General features: G+C 40.7%; 1 protein-coding gene across 7 annotated transcripts in view; it reads right to left on the bottom strand.

The window, feature by feature from the left end:
- The window catches only part of ZNF609 (zinc finger protein 609), a 219,130-nt gene that overhangs the window by 11,505 nt on the left and 181,518 nt on the right, over window positions 1-26,107 (bottom strand). For all 7 annotated transcript variants that reach the window (XM_036304442.1, XM_036304447.1, XM_036304465.1 and 4 more), the window contains one exon: window positions 2,399-2,486. In XM_036304442.1, the coding sequence (XP_036160335.1) occupies window positions 2,399-2,486 (88 nt within the window). The remainder of the gene's footprint in view (window positions 1-2,398; window positions 2,487-26,107) is intronic.

The following is a 26,107-nucleotide window of genomic DNA, read 5'->3' as shown; positions in this document are numbered from 1 at the left end:
TGCTCTTGACCAGGAATTGAACCTGCAACCTTTTGGTCTGTGGGCTGACGCTCTACCACTGAGCAGCACTGACCAGGGCCTGATTAATTTATTCTTGAATGCCAGATAAATATAGTGGCTCCCTTTGTCTCTACACCATAATGTCCTTTAAAAGCTGGGTGCCTTTTATTTTTCCTTTCCCTGTATGGCAAATGCTTTTATTTTATAGAAACACATCTATTGTATCTAAGGTGAAAAATACTGTTAGGAGATGCTGTTAATTTCTTAAATTTTTCCTTTTTAAATTAATAATTTTTATCTTCAATTACATTTGACATATTATATTGTACTAGAGGCCCGGTGCACAAAAATTTGTGCACTCGGGGGGGGGGGGGGCGGTCCCTCAGCCCGGCCTGTGCCCTCTCGCAGTCTGGGACCCCTCGGGAAATAACACCCTGCTGGCTTAGGCCTGCTCCTGGGTGGCAGAGGGCAGGCCCAATCCCTAGGTGCAGCCCCTGGTCGGGCTCAGAGCAGGGCCGATTGGGGAGTTGGGGCGCCGCCCCCTGTCATGCACAGAGCAGGGAGATTGGGAGGTTGTGATGCCACCCTCAGTCACGATCAGGGTAGGGCCGATTGGGGGGTTGGGGCACCATCCCCTGTCACACTCAAGGCAGGGTCGATGGGGAGGTTGCGGCGCCACCCCCTGTCATGCACAGAGCAGGGCCAATCAGGGGGTTGGGGCACTGCCCCCTGTCACTCACAGAGCAGGGCCCATCAGGGGGGTTGGGGCTCTGTACCCTGTCACGCACAGAGCAGGGCCAATCAGGGGGTTGGGGCGCTGCCCCCGTCACACACAGAGCAGGGCCCATCAGGGGGTTGGGGCGCTGCCACTCTCACACTCAGGGCAGGGCCAATGGGGAGGTTATGGCTCTACCCCATCACACACATAGCAGGGCCCGTGGGGGGGGGGGGTTGGGGAGCTCCCCCCTATCAGGCAGAGAGCAGGGCTGATCAGGGGGTTGGGGCGCCTTCCCCTGTCACAAACAGAGCAGGGTGGATAGGGAGGTTGTGGCCCCGCCCCCTGTCACACACAGAGCCGCAGGGCAATCGGGGTTTGGGCGCTGCCCCGTCATGCTGATCCCGGTGCCGGGAGGCCTCATGGCTCCGCTGATCCCGATGCTGGGAGGCATATTACCCTTTTACTATATAGGGTAGAGGCCTGGTGCATGGGTGGGGCCGGCTGGTTTGCCCTGAAGGGTGTTCTGGATCAGGGTGCGGGTCCCCACTGGGGTGCCTGGCCAGCCTGGGTGAGGGGATGATGGCTGTTTGCAGCTGGTCACACACCATTCAGGGTGGGGGTCCCCACTGGGGTGCCTGGCCAGTCTGGGTGAGGGGCTGAGGGCTGTTTTCAGGCTGGGGGTGACTGAAGCTCCCAACTGCTCCTTTTTTTCTTTTTCTTTTTTTTTTATTCTGGGCCAGCTTTAGCTTTGAGGCTTGGCTCCAGCTCTTAGGCCTCCGCGGCTGAAAGTAGGTTTCTGGCCTTTGCTTACAATGTTGCGAATCTGCTGGCTGAAGTCCGGAGGTATTTGTTACATTGTTTCTTAAACCGCAGGGTCAGAGTCCTGTAGCCGCAGGCGGGGAATGTTGGTTTCCTCCGTCACTGAGGCAAGCAAGCCTCATGTTAGTTTCAAGCTGCCTGGCTGCCGGCCGCCATCTTGGCTGACAGTTAATTTGCATATCTCGCTGATTAGCCAATGAAAAGGGTAGCGGTCGTACGCCAATTACCATGTTTCTGTTTTATTAGTGTAGATTAGTTTCAAGTGTACAACCTAAAGCTGGGTGTCTTAAAAACTATCCAACCCTATAGCCCGGCCAGCAGGCTCAGTGGTTGAGCGTCGACCTATAAACCAGGAGGTCACAGTTTGATTCCTGGTCAGGGTATATGCCTGGGTTGTGGGCTCAATTCCATGTGGGGTGTACAGGAGGCAGCTGATCAATGATTCTCATCATTGATGTTTCTCTCTCTCTCTCACTCTCCCTTCCTCTCTGAAATCAATAAAAATATATATTAAAAAAATTAAAAAACAAACCCAAAAAACCTATCCAACCCTAGCTGGATAAAGGTATAAGAGATCACTGATTAGGGTGGTTCAGACTAACATAAACTAAAAAGTCGTAGCCGAAACCGGTTTGGCTCAGTGGATGGAGCGTCGGCCTGCGGACTGAAGGGTCCCGGGTTCGATTCCGGTCAAGGGCATGTGCCTGGGTTGCGGGCACATCCCCAGTGGGAGATGTGCGGGAGGCAGCTGATCGATGTTTCTCGCTCATCGATGTTTCTAACTCTCTATCTCTCTCCCTTCCTCTCTGTAAAAAATCAATAAAATATATTTAAAAAAAAAAAAAGTCGTAAAGTGCTTACCTGGGGGGTGCCCAATCATGCCGTGTGCAGTCAAGAAGTGTACCTACGTATGTCTTGTTCCTCCATGTTACATTCACTACCAACATCCCTGGAAGACAAAAAGATTCAGATATAGACAAGAGAAACCCTATTGACCACCGAAAAGAGTATTTTTTCCATTTGAATAGCATTCTGGCTCCTATAGGAGGGTTTAGGGGTACTGTGGGTCCCAATGGGACAAACAGGATTGGGCTGAAATAGTTCTATGGGAACTGCCCACAACACTATCACGGACCTGTAAGATGGGCAAGAGTTGCAAAGATTTAATGTGTCCAATTAAGACACATTTTTATAACTTAAAAAAGATTATGCAGTGTTTCAAACATACTAAAAAATTACAAAGAATAACCTAACAAAAACTCACGTATCCACCAATCAGTGACTTATTTATAAGATTTTGTGCCATTCAGGAATCATGTTTTTGGTGTAAGTCTAAGAATTCTTTGCTTACTGAAGATTTTTTTTTCCTAAAAGTTTTACAGTTATGTTTTAGTCCTTGATTTGAGTCAATTTTTACATGAGATTCTCTCTCTCTCTCTCTAGGTCCATGATGTCCATTTGTTAATTCATGATGCCAAGAACTGATTTGGTATCTTTGCCAAAATCAATTGGGTGTATCTGTCTATTTCCTTGTTCTCTGCTCTGTTCCATTGGTGTGTCTATCCCTCTGCAAATATTACAGTCTCATAGATTACCGTGGCTATATAGGTCTTAAAATCTTATTTTAGAATAATCTTATCTATATCTACAAAATATCTTGCTGAAATTTTGACAGAAATTGCATTAACCTATATTATCAATTTGGGAAAAATTGACATCTTTACTATGTACTCTCTATTTATTTGGATCATCTTTAACTTCTTTCAGCATACAAATCTTGTAGATGTTTTGTTACATTTACACCTAAGTATTTCATTTTTTTGAGCTATTATAAATGGTATTATTATATTTTTAAGTTCAGTCCCCAAATGTTCATAGCCAGTATATAGTAGACATACAATTGAGTTTTGTATGTTTATCTTATATTCTATGACCTATCTAAAGTCACTTATTAGTTCTAGGAGTTATTTATGTAGTCATTGAGATTTTCTATGTAGACAATCATGTGATGTGCAAATAAGCACAGTTGTATCTCTTGCTTTCTGATCTGTATGCCTTTTCTTTCCTTTTCTCGTACTATTGCAATAGCTAGAACTTCCAGCACTGCGTTGAATAAGAATAGTGAAAACAGACATCCTTGCCTTGTTTCTGCTCTTAGGGGGAAAGCACTCAGTTTTTCATCATTAAGTATAACGTTCAGCTCCATATCTGGGATATAGAGGGAAAACAAAAACCCAGGAAACTCACCACCATGTTATTACTCAGGTCTTGAGGTCCTTAGCTGGTCTGCCTTCTTTTCTACACCTTTCACAATCTCGTTATGTTTGTTTTATATATAATGGACAGGGTTTTTCGTTGTATTTCCTAGTGCGAGAACTAGGAAAAAGTATGTCTATCTTCCTCAAAGTGTAGGTCCTGGTTAAATTTTACTGGTTATCTTTCTTAGTGTTAGTTTTCTATTATATAAAATTTTGTTTTGTAGGCTGTTTTTTTTAAAAAAACCTTATCTTCACCCAAGGACATTTTTTCCATTGATTTTGAGAGAGTGGAACGAAGGGGTGGGGGGAGGGGAAGAGAGAGAGAGAGAGAGAGAGAGAGAGAGAGAGAGAGAGAGAGAGAGAGAGAGAATATCATTGATGTGAGAGAGACACATCTATTGGTTGCCTCCTGCACACACCCCTACCTACTGGGGCTGGGGAACCTGCAACCCAGGTATATTCCCTTGACCAGAAATTGAATCCACAACCCTTCAGTCCTGTGGGTTGACGCTTTAACCACCAATCACTGAGCCAAACTGACCAGGGCAGTTTGCAGGCTCTTTTTGTTTCTTTTCTTTTTTTTTAAAATATATTTTATTGATTTTTTACAGAGAGGAAGAGAGAGAGATAGAGAGTTAGAAACATCGATGAGAGAGAAACATCGATCAGCTGCCTCCTGCACATCTCCCACTGGGGATATGCCCGCAACCCAGGTACATGCCCTTGACCGGAATCGAACCTGGGACCCTTCAGTCCGCAGGCCGACGTCTATCCACCGAGCCAAACCGGTTTCGGCTGCAGGCTCTTTTTGAGTGAGATGTTTTGGTTACTGATTTCCCCTTTCTCTGTTTCATACTTTTGCAATTTTCCCCATCTAGCCCCCTAAGGACCTAGTGTGAACAGGTCTTCGAATGGCCTATGCCATTAGAAGAAATTTAGGATATCATAGTTTTGGTCATTGAACCAGCAGGCAGCTAGACATACTTCTTCCCAACTCTTTAGGCTTCCTTCCTCCTCTATTCAATTAACTAGTTAAAGCCTCCTTTCATGAGGCTGGTTGAGGGTTGGCATCTGACTCCCCTGGCCTCAAGTTCTATCTCTTTAGGAAGCACTTTCAGTATCTAGTTGGTGCTCAGGCACCATTCTCTGTTCCCAGATCTGGAGGAGAGCAGGCCCACAGCTTCAGCCCCAGTGACTTCTGTCTTTTCTATTTTTGATCCCTGAAGATGGTTATTTTGTTTTTGTGCCCAAACATGTTCTTTGATCTTCACTTTATATATTTTACTCCTTGTTATGTGTTTGGACCAGAAGGGATGTGTCAAAAGTTCGAACACAGTCATTCTGATTGGAAGTCCCGAGGCACATTTTCTATGTAATGTATCTAGAGAATAAGTCTGGAGACTCTAGAGTTAGCCTTCTGTTCATCTTGGTCACACACTAATATAATACTATTTGGGTCAGCACTCCATTCCCAGGGCCTAGCTGCAGTAACTCACCTTTATTCATTTTCTTCTTAGATGTAGAATGCTGTCTAAAATTCACAGGACTTGGAGTTAGAAAACCTTAGTCCAAATCCTTGCTCTGCTACAGTGTAATCTTGGACAAGACATCTAACCTCTACGAACCTTAGATTTTTAATCAATACTACAGAATGAAAACAAATAAATGATAAGATTTTAAATTAGATAACTAGCCCATAGTAGGCTTTTATTATGTCAATACAAAGAAAGTGCTTAGATAAAACCATGGAGTACAGGACTCGAGCCCTGAACTCTTGGGCATGCCTTTTAAATAAGACCTTATTTAGCCTCTGTTCTCTTTGGGATCAGATTTTATGATGCTCTGTCATAAAACCAGATCAGAGAAGGGAATTCGGGGGAGAGGGAGGAGGGCATTATCCTTTCAGGAAGTCTCAGTCTGATGAAATTAGGGCAGGAAAGAACTTTGATTTAGTCAATTAAGAGTCTAATTCAAACATTTATTGAACATCTATTATGTGCTATGTGTTTTCATACTCATTAGCTTATCAAATATTCACAGCCTTAAATCACTTTTTGAGTAGGGCACACCATTAAGAGAAATCAGAGTCCTCCCAATAATCCTGCCATATAGGGGTTGTTAAAGCTACTGTACAAATCAGGAAATGAAAGCCCAGAAAGGCTAAGTAATTTACCAAAGATCTCATTATTTATTAGTGGTCAGATCTTTAAGGCATTACACAGCAATCACTGGTGGATTCTGATTCTTTTTACACAATTTCCTCAAAATGTCCCTTTATCTTTATCTTAGCTAAAAACACACACAGGATTGCAGGGGTGTGTGTGTGTGTGTGTGTGGTGGTGGTGGTGGTGGTGGTGGGGAATCCAGAGGGAAAAAGCACAGGATTCCTATCCCTTCTATCCCTTTCTAGGGTATGACATCTTAAGGGAAATGGCAAACCTAAGAAAGCAATTAGGCTAAATTCTCTCTGGCTATTAGCAAGTGAATTCAAATGGATGTCTCCTCCCAGTGATGGGCTGCTCTGATTACTGTATAACCAATTTGAACAGGAACAGAGTCCATTTATTTCTAGACAAGGTAAGACTTAGAGATAGGCACTTCATTAATAAGAGCAGATGAGCACAGCTGTGTATAGAGAACAGGCATACAATTAGAATGTTAAGTCCTACTCTTGAAAGAGCTGGGCAGGAACACATTTATAAATCTGTCTTTTTCCTCTGGTATAATCTGAAAACCTTAGTAATAATGAATGAGCAGAAAAGAAGACAGGTCAGAGAAACTGCTGCAAATGCAAGAGGGGAAAATTCTGTATGGAAAAACAAAATGGAGGCTTGTTTAAATGACAAAGCAAACACATTTTTCTGAAGTGTAACTCTCTTCCTACAAGGTTCTGAGTTGAGACAGCTGGGAGAATAAGAGGACAGGAAAGAAAAAGCAGGAAAAAAACACAACATTTAACAGACCCAGTTTCTCTATTAGGGGGTAGCTTTAGGGCAGTAAGTAGGCTGAAGAGAAAAATTGGTGTTCATTTCAGAAAGCTTCCTATTTTGAATAATGTTCACAAAATAGGGAATGACTTGGCTTATCTGAAGATTATAGTCCTAAAAATAGTAGTAATAATTTGTGCCTTGTGTTTCTCCAGGTAATTTCATATTTACCAAGGGTCTTACAGACATAATCTCATTAAACATTAAGTTTTAGAGTGCTGAGTAGTACTCCTTCTTAAAAGTGATCACCTGTTTTCCAGGAACCGGTAAAGGGATTTGGACTTAGGTATAAGGCAGCAAGCAGTAAAGTTCCCCCAGGTCTCAGGGAAAGTGCAATGTTGACTCAAAACCTGCTTTACTTCAGAGGACAATTCAAAACCTCAAAAACAGCTGTGTATTCAAGACTGATCCAAGCACAATAGTGGAAAGAGTAAATTTTACCTCATTTTTACCATTTCTTCTAGTACATACTTGCTTTCAGGGATCTGGTCCCTTCATGCTCAGCTGACCACTCTCCCTGAAGCACTTCCTTCATTTGGCTTCCAAAGCAAGAACATCACTCTCTCCTGGTTTTCCTCTCATCTTTCTGGTCATTCCTCAGCATCTTGTACTTCTTTATGTATAACTGATGTCTCCTGAACTTCTATTTCCAGCCCCAACCTTTCCCTCAGATTCAGTTCAGCTCCAGATTCATATATCTGATTGCAAATTTGACATTTCCATTTGATTTCTAAATAGAGATCTCAAATTTAACATGAGCCAAACTAAGCTCCTGACATCCACTCTTCCCCTGACACATCCCCTTCCCAACCAACCAACAACTGGCTCTGAGTTTTTCCTATTTCGGGTAATGGCATTTTCATCCTTTCAGGTGCTTAGGTCAGGTCCAAAACCTTCAGAGTTTTACTCTCAAGCCCCACATCTGACAGCAAATCTTGTTGGCTCAACCTTCAAAATATAGCCAAATTTTGACATATCTCACTACCTGCACTTCTCCAGCTCCAAGAACTCCTTAAATTATTCCAAGAGCCTCCTAATTTACATCCATTCTTATACCTTTCTGACCTATTCATAGCACAGAAGCCAGAGAGATCTTGTAAAACCTAAACCATATCCTGATTCCTTTGCTCAAAATCTTTCAAAAGCTTCTTTCCATTTCACCCAGATTTAAAGGTTTAAATTCTTATTGTGACCTTAAAGGACTCATATGCTCTTGGCCTGCATTACCTCTCTAGTCAATGCCATCTTCTACTCTGCTCTAGCACAGTGACCTACTTGCTCTTTGAACACAACAGGCATATTTCCATCTCATGGCCTTTGAACTTGCCATTCCATCTATCTACAACATATTCTCAAAGCTTACTCTCCCTTCACTTCTTTCAAATCTTTTTTCAAAAAGTCATCTCAGTGAGGCTATCCCTAAATACCATTATATGCTCTCTAGTTCCCTTTCCTATTTCCCCATAGTGAAGACAGACCAGCTAAGGACCTCAAGACCTGAGTAATAACATGGTGGTGAGTTCCCTGGGTTTTCGTTTTCCCTCTATATCCCAGATATGGAGCTGAACATTATACTTAATGATGAAAAACTGAGTGCTTTCCCCCTAAGAGCAGAAACAAGGCAAGGATGTTTGCTTTCACTATTCTTTTTTTAAAAAAAAATATTTTTATTGATTTCAGAGAGGAAGGGAGAGGGATAGACAGATAGAAACATCAATAATGGGAGAGAATCATTGATCGGCTGCCTCCTGCATGCCCCCTACTGGGGATCAAGCCCGCAACCCAGGCATGTGCCCTTGGCCAGAATCGAACCTGGGACCCTTCAGTCCACTGAGCCAAACCGGCTAGGGCTGCTTTCACTATTTTTATTCAACACAGTGCTGGAAGTTCTAGTTATTGCAATAACACAAGAAAAGGAAAGAAAAGGCATACAGATCAGAAAGCAAGAGATACAACCGTGCTTATTTGCACATCACATGATTGTCTACATAGAAAATCTCAATGACTACATAAATAACTCCTAGAACTAATAAGTGACTTTAGATAGGTCATAGAATATAAGATAAACATACAAAACTCAATTGTATGTCTACTATATACTAGCTATCAACATTTGGGGACTGAATTTAAAAATATAACAATACCATTTATAATAGCTCAAAAAAAATGAAATACTTAGGTGTACATTTAACAAAACATCTACAAGATTTGTTTGCTGAAAGAAATTAAAGATGATCCAAATAAACAGAGAGCACGTAGTAAAGTTGTCAAATGGGCAACTTCTCTTTACTCAATTCAGAGTATCATAGTGATTGCGGCAGTTTAGAAATTATCCACAGATTTGTTGACATTCCTCCCTTCAAAAAGTTGATGCTTAATTCCCCTCACCTTGCGTGTGGGTTGCACTTCGCAACTTGTTTCAATAAACAGAATGTGGTGGAAGTGATGCGCATGACTTCTCAGACTAAGTAATAAAAGGGTTCCTCCTTGCTTTTGCTCTTGGATATATTACTTTTCTTGGGGAAGACAGCTGTGGTGTTGTGAGGAGGCTCAAGCAGTACACCCTATGGAGAGGTCCATGAGGCCACAAACAGAGGCCTCCAGCTAGTAGTCATGTGCTGAGCCAACTTGGAAGTAGATCCTCCAGCATCAAATAAGGTGACATCTTTTTTTTTTTTAATATATCTTACTGATTTTTTACACAGAGGAAGGGAGAGGGAGAGAGAGTTAGAAACATTGATGAGAGAGAAACATAGATCAGCTGCCTCCTGCACACTCCCCACTGGGTACGTGCCCGCAACCAAGGTACATGCCCTTGACCGGAATCGAACCTGGGACCCCTGAATCCACAGGCCGACGCTCCATCCACTGAGCCAAACCAGTCAGGGCAAATAAGCTGACATCTTGACTGTGACCTCATGAGAGACCTCGAGACACAATAAGCCACTAGTGAACTCCTGACCCACAGAAACGATATAATTATGTTGTTGTAGTCCACTAATATTTTGGGGGTAATTTGTTACAAAACAGTGGATAACCTGAAGCAAATAACCTGAGTAGGCAAATAATTTGTTTAACTTATTTATTCCTTGAGTTTCTATTATTTGCCAGGCATTGTGCTAAGTAGTGAAGTTACATAAAACAGCTAAGAAGATATGAAGGTCTATTCCTGGGAGCAAATATTTATTAAGAGCCTTCTTTGTGGAATTCACTGGATTAAGTACTGGAGAACAGCTTTCAACATAAAGGACTGAAAAAGAGAAAGGGTAGGAGTAAGAGATCACATGTTATTGAATACTCCAGTAACTTTGAGTTTTCAAATGAAAACAGCAGCATTTACCTATATGCTGCTCTTATCTTGTTTCAATCTGATTTTTTAAAAAATATATTTTTATTAATCTCAGAGAGGAAGGGAGAGGTAGAGAGAGAGAGAAACATCAATGATGAGAGAGAATCATTAACTGGCTGCCTCCTGCACTCCCCCTACTGGCGATTGAGCCCACAACCCAGACATGTGCCCTCGACCAAAATCGAACCTGGGACCCTTCAGTTCATACACAGATGCTCTATTCACTGAGCCAAACTGGTTAGGGCTCAATCTGAATTTTCAATCCTGGTTGATGCTGACAACTACTCTCTGGATAAAGGGCAGGTCAGCATACATGTACGTATGATTGCTTCCTTGTATTCATCTACTCATCATTCACTCATTCATTCAACAAATGAACATCTACTCTGGGCCAGACACTGTTGTAAAGTAATGGGATATATAGCAAAGCACCAAACTAACAGTCCTTGTTCTTATGCAACTTATATTCAAGTGATGGGAGACAGACAATAAATGAACAAGTAAATATAGGTGAGATAGTGGTAAGCCCTATGGAGAAAAATAAGTTAAGAGCAAAAGAATAGATGTGAGAGATGGGGATGTAGCTATTTTATAAAGGGCAGTCAAGCCTTATGAGAAGGGCACATTCAAGCAGAGGAACCTAAGAAAGGTGAGAGAGTAGCCATGTGGAAATTAGAAGAACATTTTAGGTAGTGGGAAAAGCAGATACAAAGACCCAGTAGTGGGAATGCATTTGGCATGTTCTGAGGCACAGCAAAGTGGAGAGTGAGGATATAGTGAAGTGAGGGGAAGAGATGAGGACAGTGAAACCAGGGCAGGCCAGAATGTGTAGACCAGGGGTTGACAGACTTTTAATGTAAGGGCACATAGTAAGTTTTTTGGCTTTGCAGGCCACATAGTCTCTGTGGTAACTTCTCACCTCTTGGTGCACAAGAAGAGTCACAGATAATGTGTAAATGAATGGGCATAGTTGTGTTCCAATAAAATTATAAAAACAGGCAGTGGACTGGATTGGCACCTGGACCTTAGTTTGTCCACCCCTGATGTAGACCATAGAACCCCTTTCAGGGCAAATGATGGAGGTCAGAGGGGAATGGTATATGCCCAGGCTTTGTGACCCTTTGGTTCATAGGCCAGAGCTCTAACCAGTGAGAATACCGACCAGAGCTGAAATACTTCTATTAATATTAGGCACTAAAAGTTGTTGAACAGATAAAAATGAAAAAGCAGTTTGTCTGGAACCCAAAATGACAACTGTTTCTACAGAAAAATATTTTGAGTGCCAAAAAAATGTTTTGAAAATTAAATTAAATTTGAAACACAAGTCATTCATAAGTTGAGGACTCTCCATATACAGAGGATATTTTAATCTTTTTCTTGATAACTCAGGAACATTATTTTAGACATGATGAACCTATGGTATGGTAAGAGACATTCCATTAAAGGCTATTAAGGTATTACGGGTTAATGGTTCTCTATTAATTATGACCAAATTGCTCTGCTGTTTTCTTGTGTGTTTTGCTTTTCAATCTCCTCTTTGGGTTGTCAGCAGTTACTTTTTCTTGTCATTAATATGTCTATACTTTTTGCAGTAGTAGTCTTTCCCCTATTGCCAATCCCTGTATCACATCCAACTTTCTTGTAATCTACTTTAGTTGAAGAAATCAGGGAGTTGACACTAATGTAACTATATCATCAGGTCCTATGGGTCCTCTTATCTGATTTCATGGCCATATAAATTCCACATCCATTAACTACATGATTCTCTAAAGAGCCTATTATATTTGGAACTCAAAGTCCATGGGGAAAAATTCTACAGCTGGTAACCAAAGAAATCAGTTAGTCAGACAAAACTGTTTTTAAAAAATTGATTTGGGGGGCGGGGAGGAAGAGGGATAGAGAGATAGAAACATCGACAAGAGAGAAACATCATTGATCAGCTGCCTCCTGCACACCCCCATTGGGGATCGAGCCCGCAACCCGGGCATGTGCCCTTGACAGAAATCAAACCTGGGACCCTTCAATTTGCAGGCTGATGCTCTATCTATTGAGCGAAACTGGCTAGGGCTGTCAGTGAGCTTTGAATGTAGTGTGTGACTATATGTGGTCAATGTCTAATAAACACAATTTCTAAAACTGAAGACTTGTTTTTACTCCTCTTTTAAATGTGCTAGTTCTACTAATGAGTAATCAAGGTCTCAGTACAGGCGCCAAGAATGCCTAGACATTGCTACAAAATGAAATGTACATCTTTAATGTCCCACCCCCATACCAAAATAAAACAACAACAACAAAACCACTAAAAAAATTGTTTAAGGCAGTGCAGTGGCTCTCAAAGTGTAGTTCTGGGACCCTGTGAAGTCCCAAAGTCAGTTTTTAAGGGGTCTACAAAGTGAAAACCATTTTCATAATAATACTAAGACAAATCTGTCTTTTTATTTTCATTCTCTCATGAGCATATGACAAGATTTCCAGAGGCTGCATGACATGTGGTATTTCAATGAAGAGAATCCTATCTAATCTAATAATAGACAAATAGGGTAATTAACTGTACCTCCGCTACCTTCCCATTGGCTAATCAGGGCAATATGCAAATTAACTGCCAACCAAGATGGCGGCCAGCAGCCACACAGCTGAAGCGAGCAGGAGGTTTGCTTGCTCCAGTGAAGGAGGAAGCCAAGGTTCCCTGCCTGCCGCGGCCTGCTCTGAGCTCCTGAAGCAACAGCTCCAAAAGCAACAATGTTTCAATTATAGAAGCCAAACGAATCCCAGATACCTGCTTTCAGCCAGCTGCGGCCTCAGAGCTGGAGCCGGGCCTCAGAGCTGGAGCCGGGCCTCAGAGCTAGAGCCGGCTCTCAGCTCCAGTGACAGATATAAAGGTAAATGAATCCCAGAATAAAAAGAAAAAGAAAAAAAGGAGAGGCTGGGAGCTTCAGTCGCCCACCAGCCTGAAAACGGCCCTCAGGCCCTCACCCAGACTGGCCAGGCACCCCAGTTGGGACCCCCACCCTGAAGGGGGTGTGACTAGCTGCAAATAGCCATCAGCCCCTCATCCAGGCTGGCCAGGCACCCCAGTGGGGACCCCCACCCTGATCCGGGACACCCTTCAGGGCAAACCAGCAGGCCCCCACCCGAGCACCAGGCCTCTATCCTATATAGTAAAAGGGTAATATGCAAACTGACCCTAACAGCAGAAAGACTGGGAATGACTGGTCACTATGACACACACTGACCACCAGGGGGCAGATGCTCAATGCAGGAGCTGCCCTCTGGTGGTCAGTGCACTCTCACAGGGGGGAGCTCTGCTCAGCCACAAGCCAGGCTGATGGCTGCCAGTACAGCGGTGGTGGTGGGAGCCTCTCCTGTCTCCTCAGCAGCGCTAAGGATGTCCGACTGCAGCTTAGGTCTGCTCCCTGCTGGCAAGTGGACATCCCCGGAGGGCTGCGGGGCTGCCAGAGGGATGTCTGATTGCCATCTTAGGCCCAATCCCCCGGGGAGCAGGCCTAAGCCAGCAAGTGGTCATCCCCTGAGGGGTCCCAGACTGCTAGAGGGCACAGGCCGGGCTGAGGGATCAATTTTTGTGCACCGGGCCTCTAGTATCCTATATAATAAAAGGCTAATATGCAAATCGACCAAACAGTGGAATACCAGTCGCTATGATGTGCACTGACCACCAGGGGACAGACTCTTAATGCAGGATCTGCCCCCTGGTGGTCAATGCGCTCCCACAGGGGGAGGGCTGCTCAGCCAGAAGCCGGGCTCATGGCTGGCGAGGGCAGTGGCAGTGGCGGGAGCCTCTCCCACCTCCACGACATCCCCCAAGGACTCCCGGACAGAGAGAGGGCACAGGCCGGGCTGAGGGACCCCCTCCTCCTAAGTGCACAAATTTTGTGCACCAGGCCTCTAGTAGAAATATATATGAAAATCTAGCTTGTTGTCTATTAAGCCAGACATAAAAAAGATTTGTAAAAAATGTAAAACAATACTATTCTTCTCACAAAGTATTTTTATTTTAGAAACTACAGTTTTCATAAATGTTATATTTACATGTAATAGGTTTATTATTGTTATTTTTAAATGAGTTAATACACATTGTAACTGTTGTTCCCTCCCCACTCCCCCCACCCTTTCCCTCTGAGGTTCCACAGTCTGTTCTATCTTCAATGTCTCTGGATCTATTTTGTTCATTAGTTTAATTTATTCATTATGAAGAGAACTCCTATAAGACTGTCAGCTGATTTCTCAACAGAAACTTTGCACACCAGAAGGGAGTGGCAAAAAAAATATCAAAAGTGATGAAAAGCAAGGACCTACAACCAAAATTACTCTACATCGCAAAACTATCATTTAGAATTGAGGGACAGATAAAGAGCTGCACAGACAAGAAAAAGCTAAAGTAGTTATCACCACCAAACCAGTATTATATGAAATGTTAAAGGGTCTTTTAAAAAAAAAAATTGAACAAAATGGCAATGAATACATACCTATAACAATTGAATCTAAAAACAAATAAATGGATAAGTAGATACAGAGAACATTTTGACAGTTGTCAGATAGGGGGGAGTTGGAGGGATAGATGGAAAAGGTGAAAGGATTAAGAAATACAAATTGGTAGTTACAGAATAATCATAGAGATGTAAAGTACAGCATAGGGAATATAGTCAATAATATTCTAATAAATATGCATGGTGTCAGATGGGTGTGAGATTTATTGGGATGATCACTTAGTAAGTTATATAATGTCTAATCACTGGGGTGTACACCTGAAACTAATATGACAGTATATGTCAACTGTAATAAAAAAAAAATGATTTAAAAAACCCTTAAACTGAACTGAAAGGTTTATTTTTATTTTGGGGGAGGGAAATGAAGATACATAAAATTATTTTATATATATATATATGCATGTGTGTGTGTGTGTATACACACACACACACACACACACACACACACACACACACGCACGCACACAGAGTGGCCAGATTATTATGACCACCTGACATTTGTAGGCAAATTAGCTATAATTTCGTGCTGAAGTTTCCAGAGGGCCAGACCATTATAAATAGGGAAGCAGGTTGTTTACCACAGCCGTAGAAGTGATTTTTTCTGAAGATATGGGTAAACAATACGATTTAACAGCCTTTGAACGTGGGATATATTTGAATGTGAGTGGCCAGATTATTATGACCACCCCATCAGTACTTCGTTGGGCCACCTTTTGCCTTCAATACTGCAGCGATTCTTCTTGGCATTGACTCCATGAGATGTTGAAAGGTGATGTGAGGAATCTGACACCATGTCTGATGAATAGCACTGTCCAGTTCTGTTGAGATTTGATGGTTGTGGAACCAGCTGCCTGATGGCTCTTTTAACTTCATCACACAAATGCTCAATTGGATTGAGATCTGGTGATTGTGGGGGCCACCTAAGCAAGGTAAAGTCTCCCTCATGTTCTTGAAACCACTCCTGCACAATACAAGCACCGTGGCATGTATTGTTGGAAGAAGCCATCTCCATTGGGCCACCTAAGCAAGGTAAAGTCTCCCTCATGTTCTTGAAACCACTCCTGCACAATACAAGCACCGTGGCATGTATTGTTGGAAGAAGCCATCTCCATTGGGATATACACTGTCAACATGATAGGATGAACTTGATCAGCAACGATACTTAGGTATGTTGTGCTATTCAGACGTTGTTCCACACGAATTCAAGGGCCCAAATCGTGCCAGGAAAACATGCCCCAATCCATAACACTGCCCCCACCAGCTTGAAGGGTTGTACTCATGCATGTGGGGTGCATACTTTCATGCTGTTTCCGCCAAATTCTCACTCTGTCATCTGCATGATGCCACTGGAAACATGATTCATCGGACCACATGACTTTTTTCCAAAGCTCGAATGCCCAATCCTTGTGTTCCTGTGTGAATTGGAGACATTTTATCTTGGTAACCACAGACAGCAAAGGTGTTCAAACAGGCCTTCATCTTCCATATCCCATACGATGCAGTGTATGGCTAATTTGCCTACAAATGTCAGGTGGTCATAATAATCTGGCCACTCACGTTCAAATATATCCCACGTTCAAAGGCTGTTAAATCACGTTGTTTACCCATATCTTCAGAAAAAAATCACTTCTATTGTCGTAGTAAACAACCTGCTTCCCTATTTATAATGGTCTGGCCCTCTAGCAACTTCAGCGTGAAATTATAGCTAATTTGCCTACAAACGTCAGATGGTCATAATAATCTGGCCACTCAGTGTATATATAGCCATGGAATATTATAGCAGAGAAGGAAGAATAGGCAGGATTTTGTAAATTGTAAGGGGATCTAGGATGAGCTGGGGCTGTGTATTAGAGAACAGGAAGACCTTGAAGAAGCTAGTCTAATACTTGATGCTAAATCAATACTTGATTGGTGTGCTGGGTTGCTTAATTCACTCTCCCCCAACAGCTGCTGCTCATCCACTCTGTTTTCTAAATATGGTAAGAATGAAAGTATGGTTTTCAGAGTCTTTTTGTTATTTAATTACTTGATTCATTTACACAATTTCTATGCCCCTTACCCCCATAGGCTTCTTTATGTTGAATGTACACATTTCTGTTTGTACGTATTCATATAAAATGTATATTATTGTTTTAATTTCATGTGTTTTAATTTATGTATATATATATAGTATTATGTTATAGATCTCATTCTGTTTTTTTTTCAACTTGGCACTATGTAGTTAAGAGTCATCCATATTGCTATATTATATCTAACCTGTAAGATTATTTGTGATATCTATACCTGTCCTATAATAATATTTAATGAATTCTTATCAGTAGTTAGGAGCTAAGAAGATAGAAGCCAGAAAATAGAAGCCATGGTGCCTATCCTACCCTCAGGTGTCTTATAATCCAGTTGGAACAGATAAAGACACAAAAAGATAACATGCTACCAGGCAGCAGTTGATACGGGCAAAGTAAAATTTGGTTGAATGGCCTGGTGAACCACAGTTTACCATATCATGATATAGTAAAAAAAGGAGAGATAGGAAGGATGTGGTGTCTAGATTTAAATGAACTGATAATGAAGCTATAAAAAAAAATTTTAAACATTTATAAACTTTCCTCTAATCAGCGATTTTCAACTGGTGTGCTGTGGCACAATGGTGTGCTGCAAGAATTTTTAAAACATGCAATACATGACTATTTAGTCAAGGGCACTGACCTCTTTTCCCTGACTGTCAAATTAAAAAATGACAACAGCCAGTGATTAGAGGTCAGCCTGCAGACCAAAGGGTCATGGGTTTGATTCCTGGTCAAGTCCCCCTGCATGTGTAAGGCCATCAATCGATGTGTCTTTCACGTCTTGTTTCTCTCTCTCCCACGCCTCCCCCTCCCTTCCACTCTCTCTCTCAAAAAAAAAAAAAAAAAAAATCAATGGAAAAAATATCCTTGGGTGAGGATAAAAAAAAAAAAAGACAACAGCTTAACACAACAATAGCTGTCCAGGGTGAATTAATCAAAATTATACCTATTTTTTTTGTCAGACTGGCAAAAAAATATATTTTTTGGTTTGCTGCATAATTTTTTTAAAAATATATTTTATTGATTTTTTACAGAGAGGAAGGGAGAGAGATAGAGTTAGAAACATCGATGAGAGAGAAACATCGATCAGCTGCCTCCTGCACATCCCCCACTGGGGATATGCCCGCAACCCAGGTACATGCCCTTGACCGGAATCAAACCCGGGACCCTTCAGTCCGCAGGCCGACGCTCTATCCACTGAGCCAAACCGGTTTCGGCATGGTTTGCTGCATAATTTTAGTAGTTTGTGTGAGCTATGAGATGAACGAGGTTGAAAATCGCTGCTCTAGATGGTGCTAGAGCGACCATATTATCTTTTATAATTAAAGTTTCCTTTAATACTATACAGAATAAGAGGTAATTATGAGTCATTAGCAACTTGATGATTCCTCTACTAATTTTATTGCTCTTTGGCTCACAGTCTTGGACAGTGGGAACTCCTGGACATTGCTAGGAAATTAAAATCATAGGCAACTCAAACCCCAATGGTTTCTCATCCAATCTACAAAGGACTTTTAATTCAAAGTAATGTACGATTTGTGCTTGCTTGTGAGCTGAGAAGCAGGGTTGAATAATTTTTAGTCTCCGCTTCCAAGAAGCTTATCATCTAGAATGAAGTAAAGGGGACAAAAACTCAATATAAAGTGGAAGACATTATTACCAGCAATGCTTACCACTACTAATTCAAAAGATCAAGGGATGCATAGGGTAGGTAATGAATATTCTAACTGCCCAAGGAAATAGGGATTCTTTAAAGATTAGTAATACGTTCTTAAAGATTGGCTTAGTATAAAATTATTGTCAGGCATACGTAGAGTAGCTACCCAAGACACTGTTATATCAGGCATCTGAACCAGACTGGAAGCCCAGTCTAAGAACAGCCATAGTGTGCATTCTGTACAGACTTTCAATATCTGTTAGGTAATACGGTATAATGTTAGAGAGATGTGAAGTGAGCTCTAAGATTTCAAGTTATTAGGGCTTTTTTTGTGTTTGTGTTTTTGTTTTTTTTTTTTTAATTTTGAATAACTGAACTTCTAGTACACTGAGAGCTGGAGACTATATAGTGGTAATGGTGGTGGTGGTGGTTAATGAGAGAGTAAGGTGACAGAGCTAACACATAACATGTAAATAGAAACCAAACAGCTTCTCCTTCCTCCCCAAGAGGGGAGCACCTGTAGAAAATGACAGCACTGGCATCTGGAGAACACCTATGAGAAACTTCTAAACAGGCCTTCCCTATCAGCGATCATTGCCAGGACAGCTTACAAACCTTTAGGTCATCTTAGGTCCTTGCTGTGCTTTCTCCTTGTATAGTCCTCTTGACAGCTCCTGGCATACTCTTTCCCCTCCAGATGCTAGTGATAAACAGGCTAGAGAACCCTTACACTGCACCCTTACACTGACTTTGGTCACTGCTCCCAACTAACCTCTCATAATAGCAGGTACCTACTGCAGTAAGTTACTCCATCTCCCAATTAAAAATAACTCGGCTGAAGAAGAGCTGCAGTGGTCTGCTCAACGGTCTGACCCTGAGTCACCCTTTCAGGAAAAGCTGAAAATGAACTGAGCTCTATAATTTAGCCAACAGTGATCTTTTTTGGTTCTCAACTATATGGCATCTTCTAATTGTATCATTAATAGGGCTCTTACTACACAGTGTTTGGTGGTACAGTTATTTGCATGTATTTGTTTAAAGATATTTCAGTTATAATATTCCCTGAAAATAAGATCCCATATACTAAGCAAATGTGAGTAGCTTCACAAATCTTAGGAAATAAAGCTGCCTATTCAGCATTACATGGCAAAAATGCGACAGGGTATATATAAATTCTTTTCATTCTAGCACATTTGAAAAGTAAAAAGGACTAACTTTAGGCCAAGTTGTTTAGAACTTTATTTTTTTTAAATTTAGTGAAGGTTTACATTCTAATGCAGCGGTTCTCAACCTGTGGGTGGCGACCCCTTTGGCGGTCGAACGGCCCTTTCACAGGGGTCGCCTAAGACCATCCTGCATATCAAATATTTACATTACGATTCATAACAGTAGCAAAATTACAGTTATGAAGTAGCAACGAAAATAATTTTATGGTTGGGTCACAACATGAGGAACTGTATTTAAAGGGCCAGAAGGTTGAGAACCACTGTTAATGTAACAAAATCCATCAATCCGTTTTTTGTTATTTCTTTCATTACTTTTATGCTTAGCCTTTTCATCTAGAAACTTGGACATTTACTTATGTATTATTTTAATTGAACAGCTTTACAAAAATCAAACAAACATGCATCTCTTTAATAAATCTTAAATTCATATATGTACTAGTATGTACTAGTATGTATGATATCTATACATACATACACACATATAAACTTATTTTTTTCAATTTAGGAAATTATTTCCTTATTTCAAGTTTCTTTTCTTATTAAGGTAAAATAGACAAAATTGTACGTTTCTTAAAGTGTATAATGTGACGATTTGAGACGTGTACATTTACATAAACTTATATAAAACAAATGGATAGTTCTAGATGGTTTTTTATTTTAATTGAGATAGAGAGATTTTTTGTTCCACTTATTTGTGCATTCATTGGTTGGTTCTCTTTCTTTTGGTTAATCCTCACCCAAGGATATTTTTCCCATTGATTTTTAGAGAATGGAACAGAGGGAGAGGGAAGAGAGGAAGGTAGGGAGGGGGAGAAAGAGGAAGAGAGGGGGAGAGTGGGAGAGGGGGAGAGGGAGGGAGGGAGGGAGGGAAGGAGGGAAGGAGGGAGGGAGGGAGGGAGGGAGGGAGGGAGGGAGAGAGAGAGAGAGAGAGAGAGAGAGAGAGAGAGAGAGAGAGAGAGAGAGAGAAACATCAATGTGAGAGAGACACATCAACTGGTTGTCTCTTGCATGTGCCCCAATAGGGGCAAGGATCAAACCTGCAACTTTGGTGTATTGGGACGACACTCTAACCAACTGAGATACCCAGCCAGGGCTTAGATGGATTTCTAAATCAACTTCTCCCCCTCACAGAGGGTTTCCCCAATATTTACTACTACTAAAAAAAAAAAATTCTTCCCATTTCCATTGGTTTGCTTATGAATTAGGGTCTGTTTCTGGACTACCAAATTGATTTTAATGAGCCATTACCAAACAGTATTTTTATAGTTTATTAGTTATAAATAAATGGCAAAGAATTTTCCCCATTATCCCCAATACACATACTTTACACTAAAGGAGTATTTCTTTCACAATCGTATTAGCTATTCTCAGTCTTAGGCAAAGATCTAAACTCTGTAAGGTTTGTCCTCAAAGTTCTACAGTCTCCTTTTTCAATACCCTCTGTAATGGTCTCTCCCTTGACCTATGCCCAGCTCCTCAGCTTCTTACTTTTAGGAGGGTGAGGTGCTAAAGAAAAGATACTACAACTGGGCAGAGAGGACATCTTTCCCTTTAACACATTTCTGATTCATTGGTTGTCCAGCCTTAAACGTATGGTATCTTTCTATCTTCAATCATCTAAGGCCCAAGGCTTCCCGATACAATTTTCTATTGTGACTTACTTTAGAAATTAATGGTTTACTTTACCTAATTTCTTATCTTATATCCCAAAATGTATTCCCATGTCTTCTATATTTCTAGCTCTAGATACATTTTCTGATTTTTTAAATTATATTAATAACTGTACTTTGAAATTATAACTGTGTTGCCTCAAGATAGGTAGGCTAATTGACAGGGGAAGATTTACTTCCTATTGTCTACTCTTTTTGTACTTTTGAATATTGTGCCACTTCATGTATGCACATAAAAAATAAAAAGTAACCCCTGCCCCGCCCCCCAACTCCAATGATGTTATATTAGAAGAGATAACACCTAGATTTTTTTTTTTCCTACATAAATACCTAGCAGGTTCTCAGTAACTAATGAACAGAATAAAAAAACCCCAATACTGGTTTAACCCTTCAGGCAGGGTTTGAATAGGTAAGCTGATCTCATCTCTGGCTGATGAGCTGATAGCAACTGCTTACTCTTCCTTCTTTCAAAGATAAGAATCTTTGTGACTCTCAGCCCAGTGTGGTTCACCAAATTTCTAGTAGCAGTGTGTGTGTGTGTGTGTGTGTGTGTGTGTGTGTGTGTGTGTTGGGGTTCAGGGAAGGAGTGTTAGTAAGTCTAAGTGACAACATTCCACATAGCAAGAAATTTCTGGTATTAAAATGTAGTGTAAAGATTTAGAATTTAAAAAAACATATTTTATTGATTTCAGAGAGGAAAGGAGAGGGAGAGAAACATCAATGATGAGAGAGAATCAATGATCAGTTGCCTCCTGCATGCTCTCTACTGGGGATCAAGCCCACAACTCCGGCATGTGCCCTGACCTGGAACAGAAAGGGACCTCCTGGTTCACAGGTTGATGCTCAACCATTGAGCCACACTGGCCCAGCTAGAATTATTTTTTAAAACCACAAATACAACTAAACTGAGTTCTAGATTTCTGATGCTTCATTTTTTTTTTCTGATGCTTCATTTAAAGTTAAGACAATTCTTTCTTGTTGTAGTTGTTAATCCTCACCCAAGGATATTTTTTCCATTGATTTTTAGAGAATGGAAGGGAGAGGTAGAAACAGAAAGAGAAACATTGATGTGAGAGAGACACATCAATTGGTTGCCTCCAGCACACGGGCTGGGGATTAAGCCTGCAACTGAGGTATGTGCTCTTGACTGGGAATTGAACCTGTGACCCTTTAGTCCAGGGGTGGGCAAACTTTTTGACTCGAGGGCCACAATGGGTTCTTAACACTAGAAAGACTGAAATTTAGTATATACCTATATTGCCCAAAAGCAGTCAAAATGACTGCATTGTGAAAGAATAATATCGGAGCACTCTTCACTTATGTTCCTTAGCTTTTCCAATAACTCACTTCTATTCGACATTTCTTTCATGAATTTAGGGCGCAAAAGAAATAAAATAAACAACTTATTAGAACAAGTATCACTGCATAAAGATTCAAATAACAAGTACTAGTTTAGCTTATTGAGCAACTGCAACTTATCAAGTATCGACAATTTATCATGTACTTGTATGTTATCATGTGACGATAATTAAAAAAAAAATGAAAACTGTTATTTCAATACAGAGCCGAACTGTTATTACTCAATTCAATAATAAGAGTCATTTGATTATTTAAAATTTCCCAAGCAGTCAAAATGACTGCTTTTGGGCAATATAGGTATAACACATACATATATACCGGAAATGAAGGAGGGGGAGGTAACTACAATTATTAATAAATGCATTTATATGTTGTACAAAAAGTCACAAAATTCTAAGACATTGTGTCCTTATATACATAATTGTTTTTCTAATTGAAATTAAAAAGCAGTCAAAATGACTTCCTTGGGCAATCTAGTGTTAAACTGGACCGGAGGGCCGGAACAAAAGCATGGATGGAGTGTCTGTGTGAACTAATATAAATTCAAAGTAAACATCATTACATAAAAGGGTACGGTCTTTTTTTTTTTTAGTTTTATTCATTTCAAACGGGCCGGATCCGGCCCGTGGGCCATAGTTTGCCCACGGCTGCTTTAGTCTGTGGGCCAACACTCTAACCACTGAGCAAACCAGCCAGGTTGACAATTCTACTTTTTAAAAATTTATCTAAGGGTTAACATTGACTGTGAAAATCAAATCCACCATACCTATTTTAATCATTGGGCTTACATTTAAAAATAAATTTCTGAATTTGTTCAAAGTGGAAGTCAATTCAAATCCTTACCTTATATTTATGTCTTGCTGCCAGGCAAAATTTGTTGTAGATTTTGCAATAAGCATCTATCTTCCTCTTCCCCCTATGAGATGAACCATCAGTAGAATCCTATCTAAACTATTATCACACACTGAATCTTCCCATACAGTTAAGATTTGGAATCCAATATACTTCCACTGAAACTGTGGAAGAGGTTTCCCAAGCCCTAATGATACAAAAAGTAAAGATGCTTAGTCCCAGACACACTGGCTTAAATTCTTTGTTGCTTTCTTTGATTTTGGGGGGCTGGGGTGTAAAGTCTTTCTGTGAAGCCTTGATTACTTTCAAAATAACAGTTACTGTCCTGGCCAGTGTGGCTCAGTTGGTTGAGCACTGTCTCATGCATCAGAAGATTGCTAGTTTGATTCCTGGTCAGGGCACATGCCCAGATTGCAGGTTCGGTCCCTGGATGAGTGTGGTGTGGATGGGAGGTAACAGATCTGTTTCTCTCTCTCCCCCTCTAAAAAAATCAATAAAAAACATATTTTAAAAAAGATAACAGTTACCATTTATTGTGCTTAAGAGTCTTCCATATATTATCTGATATTTAATCCTCTCAACAATCCCCAAAGTATTAGCATTCCCATTTTAGAGATGAAAAAACAAAAGCTTAGAGAAATCTGTTTTAATGTTACATAGATAGCTAAGTAAGATGCATAAACCAGGACCTGAATACAAATTAGTCTAACTCTAAACTAAAGCCTGTATTTTTATACTTTCTTGCAAGATGAAGATACACTTTCTTGGTTCTCAGTAGCTCGCATTTCTAAGTGTGAAACACTAAATGGTCCACGTACTGCACTTGAGAATATAACTGTAGACTAAAGTGAAAGATATCGATACTTGTAGGTTTATTTTTGGCTGGGATGCAGGTTATTGATTTTATATTTGACCTCTCTCTACCAGAAAAGAAACAGAAGCAGCAATAAAGTTGTATACTGGTGGCAAAGGGAGAGATAGATACATAGAGCAGAAGTGGCAAGAAGCAAAAGAAAATGTCAAAGCAAGCAAAAGGCATCAAGGGTATAGAAACTACAAAGTCCTTAAGAGCAAAATAAAACACACACACACACACACACACACAATCAAAAGTCCAAAGCTACAAGGTTATTATAAAAGATATAATGTGTTTTCTTTGTCTGTATTTTATTGATGATATAAGAAACAGAGCTCAGTTCTTGAAGAGCTGGCAATTTTCAAAAGTATCTTTTTTTAAGCCATAAAAAAAGGGATGTAACTTGACTAAATCAATCATCATACATATTTAACATGGAATAATGTGCAGTTATTTAAAAGTATAGGAGACCATTTATTTATTAAGCATACACTGACTGAAATAAAGAATATTATACAGAGATCCAACAGCAGGCTAATCAAGTCAAAGATATGAAATACGAAGAAGCAAAAAACACCCAACTGGAAAAACAAAAAGAAAAAAGAATCCAAAAATATGATGATACTGTAAGGAGCCTCTGGGACAACTCCAAACATACCAACATCCGAACTATGGGGGTGCCAGAAGAAGAGAGAGCAAGATATTGAAAACTTATTTGAAGAAATAATGACAGAAAACTTCCCCAACCTGCTGAAAGAAATAGACTTACAAATCCAGGAAGCACAGAGAACCCCAAACAAAAGGAATCCAAAGAGGACCACACCAAGACACATCATAATTAAAATGCCAAGAGCAAAAGACAAAGAGAGAATCTTAAAAGCAGCAAGAGAAAGAAACTCAGTTACCTACAAGAGAGTACCCATACGACTGTCAGCTGATTTCTCAACAGAAACTACGCAGGCCAGAAGGAAGTGGCAAGAAATATTGAAAGTGATGAATACCAAGAACCTACAACCAAGATTACGTTACCCAGCAAAGCTATCATTCAGAATTGAAGGTCAGATAAAGAGCTTCACAGATAAGAAAAAGCTAAAGGAGTTCATCACCACCAAACCAGTATTATATGAAATGCTGAAAGGTATCCTTTAAGAAGAGGAAGAAGAAGAAAAAGGTAAAGATACAAATTATGGCCCTAACCGGTTTGGCTCAGTGGATAGAGCGTCGGCCTGCAGACTGAAAGGTCCCAGGTTCGATTCCGGTCAAGGGCATGTACCTTGGTTGCAGTCACATCCCCAGTTGGGGGTGTGCAGGAGGCAGCTGATCGATGTTTCTCTCTCATCGATGTTTCTAACTCTCTATCCCTTTCCCTTCCTCTCTGTGAAAAATCAATAAAATATATTTTAAAAAAATAAAATAAAAAAATAAAGATACAAATTATGAACAACAAATACACATCTATCAACAAGTGAATCTAAAAATCAAGTGAATAAATAATCTGATGAACAGAATGAACTGGTGAATATAACAGAATCAGGGGCATAGAAAGAGAGTGGAATGACTATTCTCGGGCGGGGGGGGGGGGAGAGGGGTGGAAGGGGTGTGGGGGGTGGAGGAAGAGACAGGACAAAAATCGTACACCTATGGATGAGGACAGTGGGGAGGGGGGTAAGGGCAGAGGGTGGGGTGGGAACCGGGTGGAGGGGAGCTATGGGAGGAAAAAGGAGGAACAACTGTAATAATCTGAACAATAAAGATTTAATTAAAAAAAACAAACTCAGCGACCAT

Source organism: Myotis myotis, unplaced genomic scaffold, assembly GCF_014108235.1.
Source record: "Myotis myotis isolate mMyoMyo1 unplaced genomic scaffold, mMyoMyo1.p scaffold_m19_p_1, whole genome shotgun sequence".
Classification (NCBI taxonomy): domain Eukaryota; kingdom Metazoa; phylum Chordata; class Mammalia; order Chiroptera; family Vespertilionidae; genus Myotis; species Myotis myotis.
This window is presented reverse-complemented; position numbering and strand designations above follow the sequence as displayed.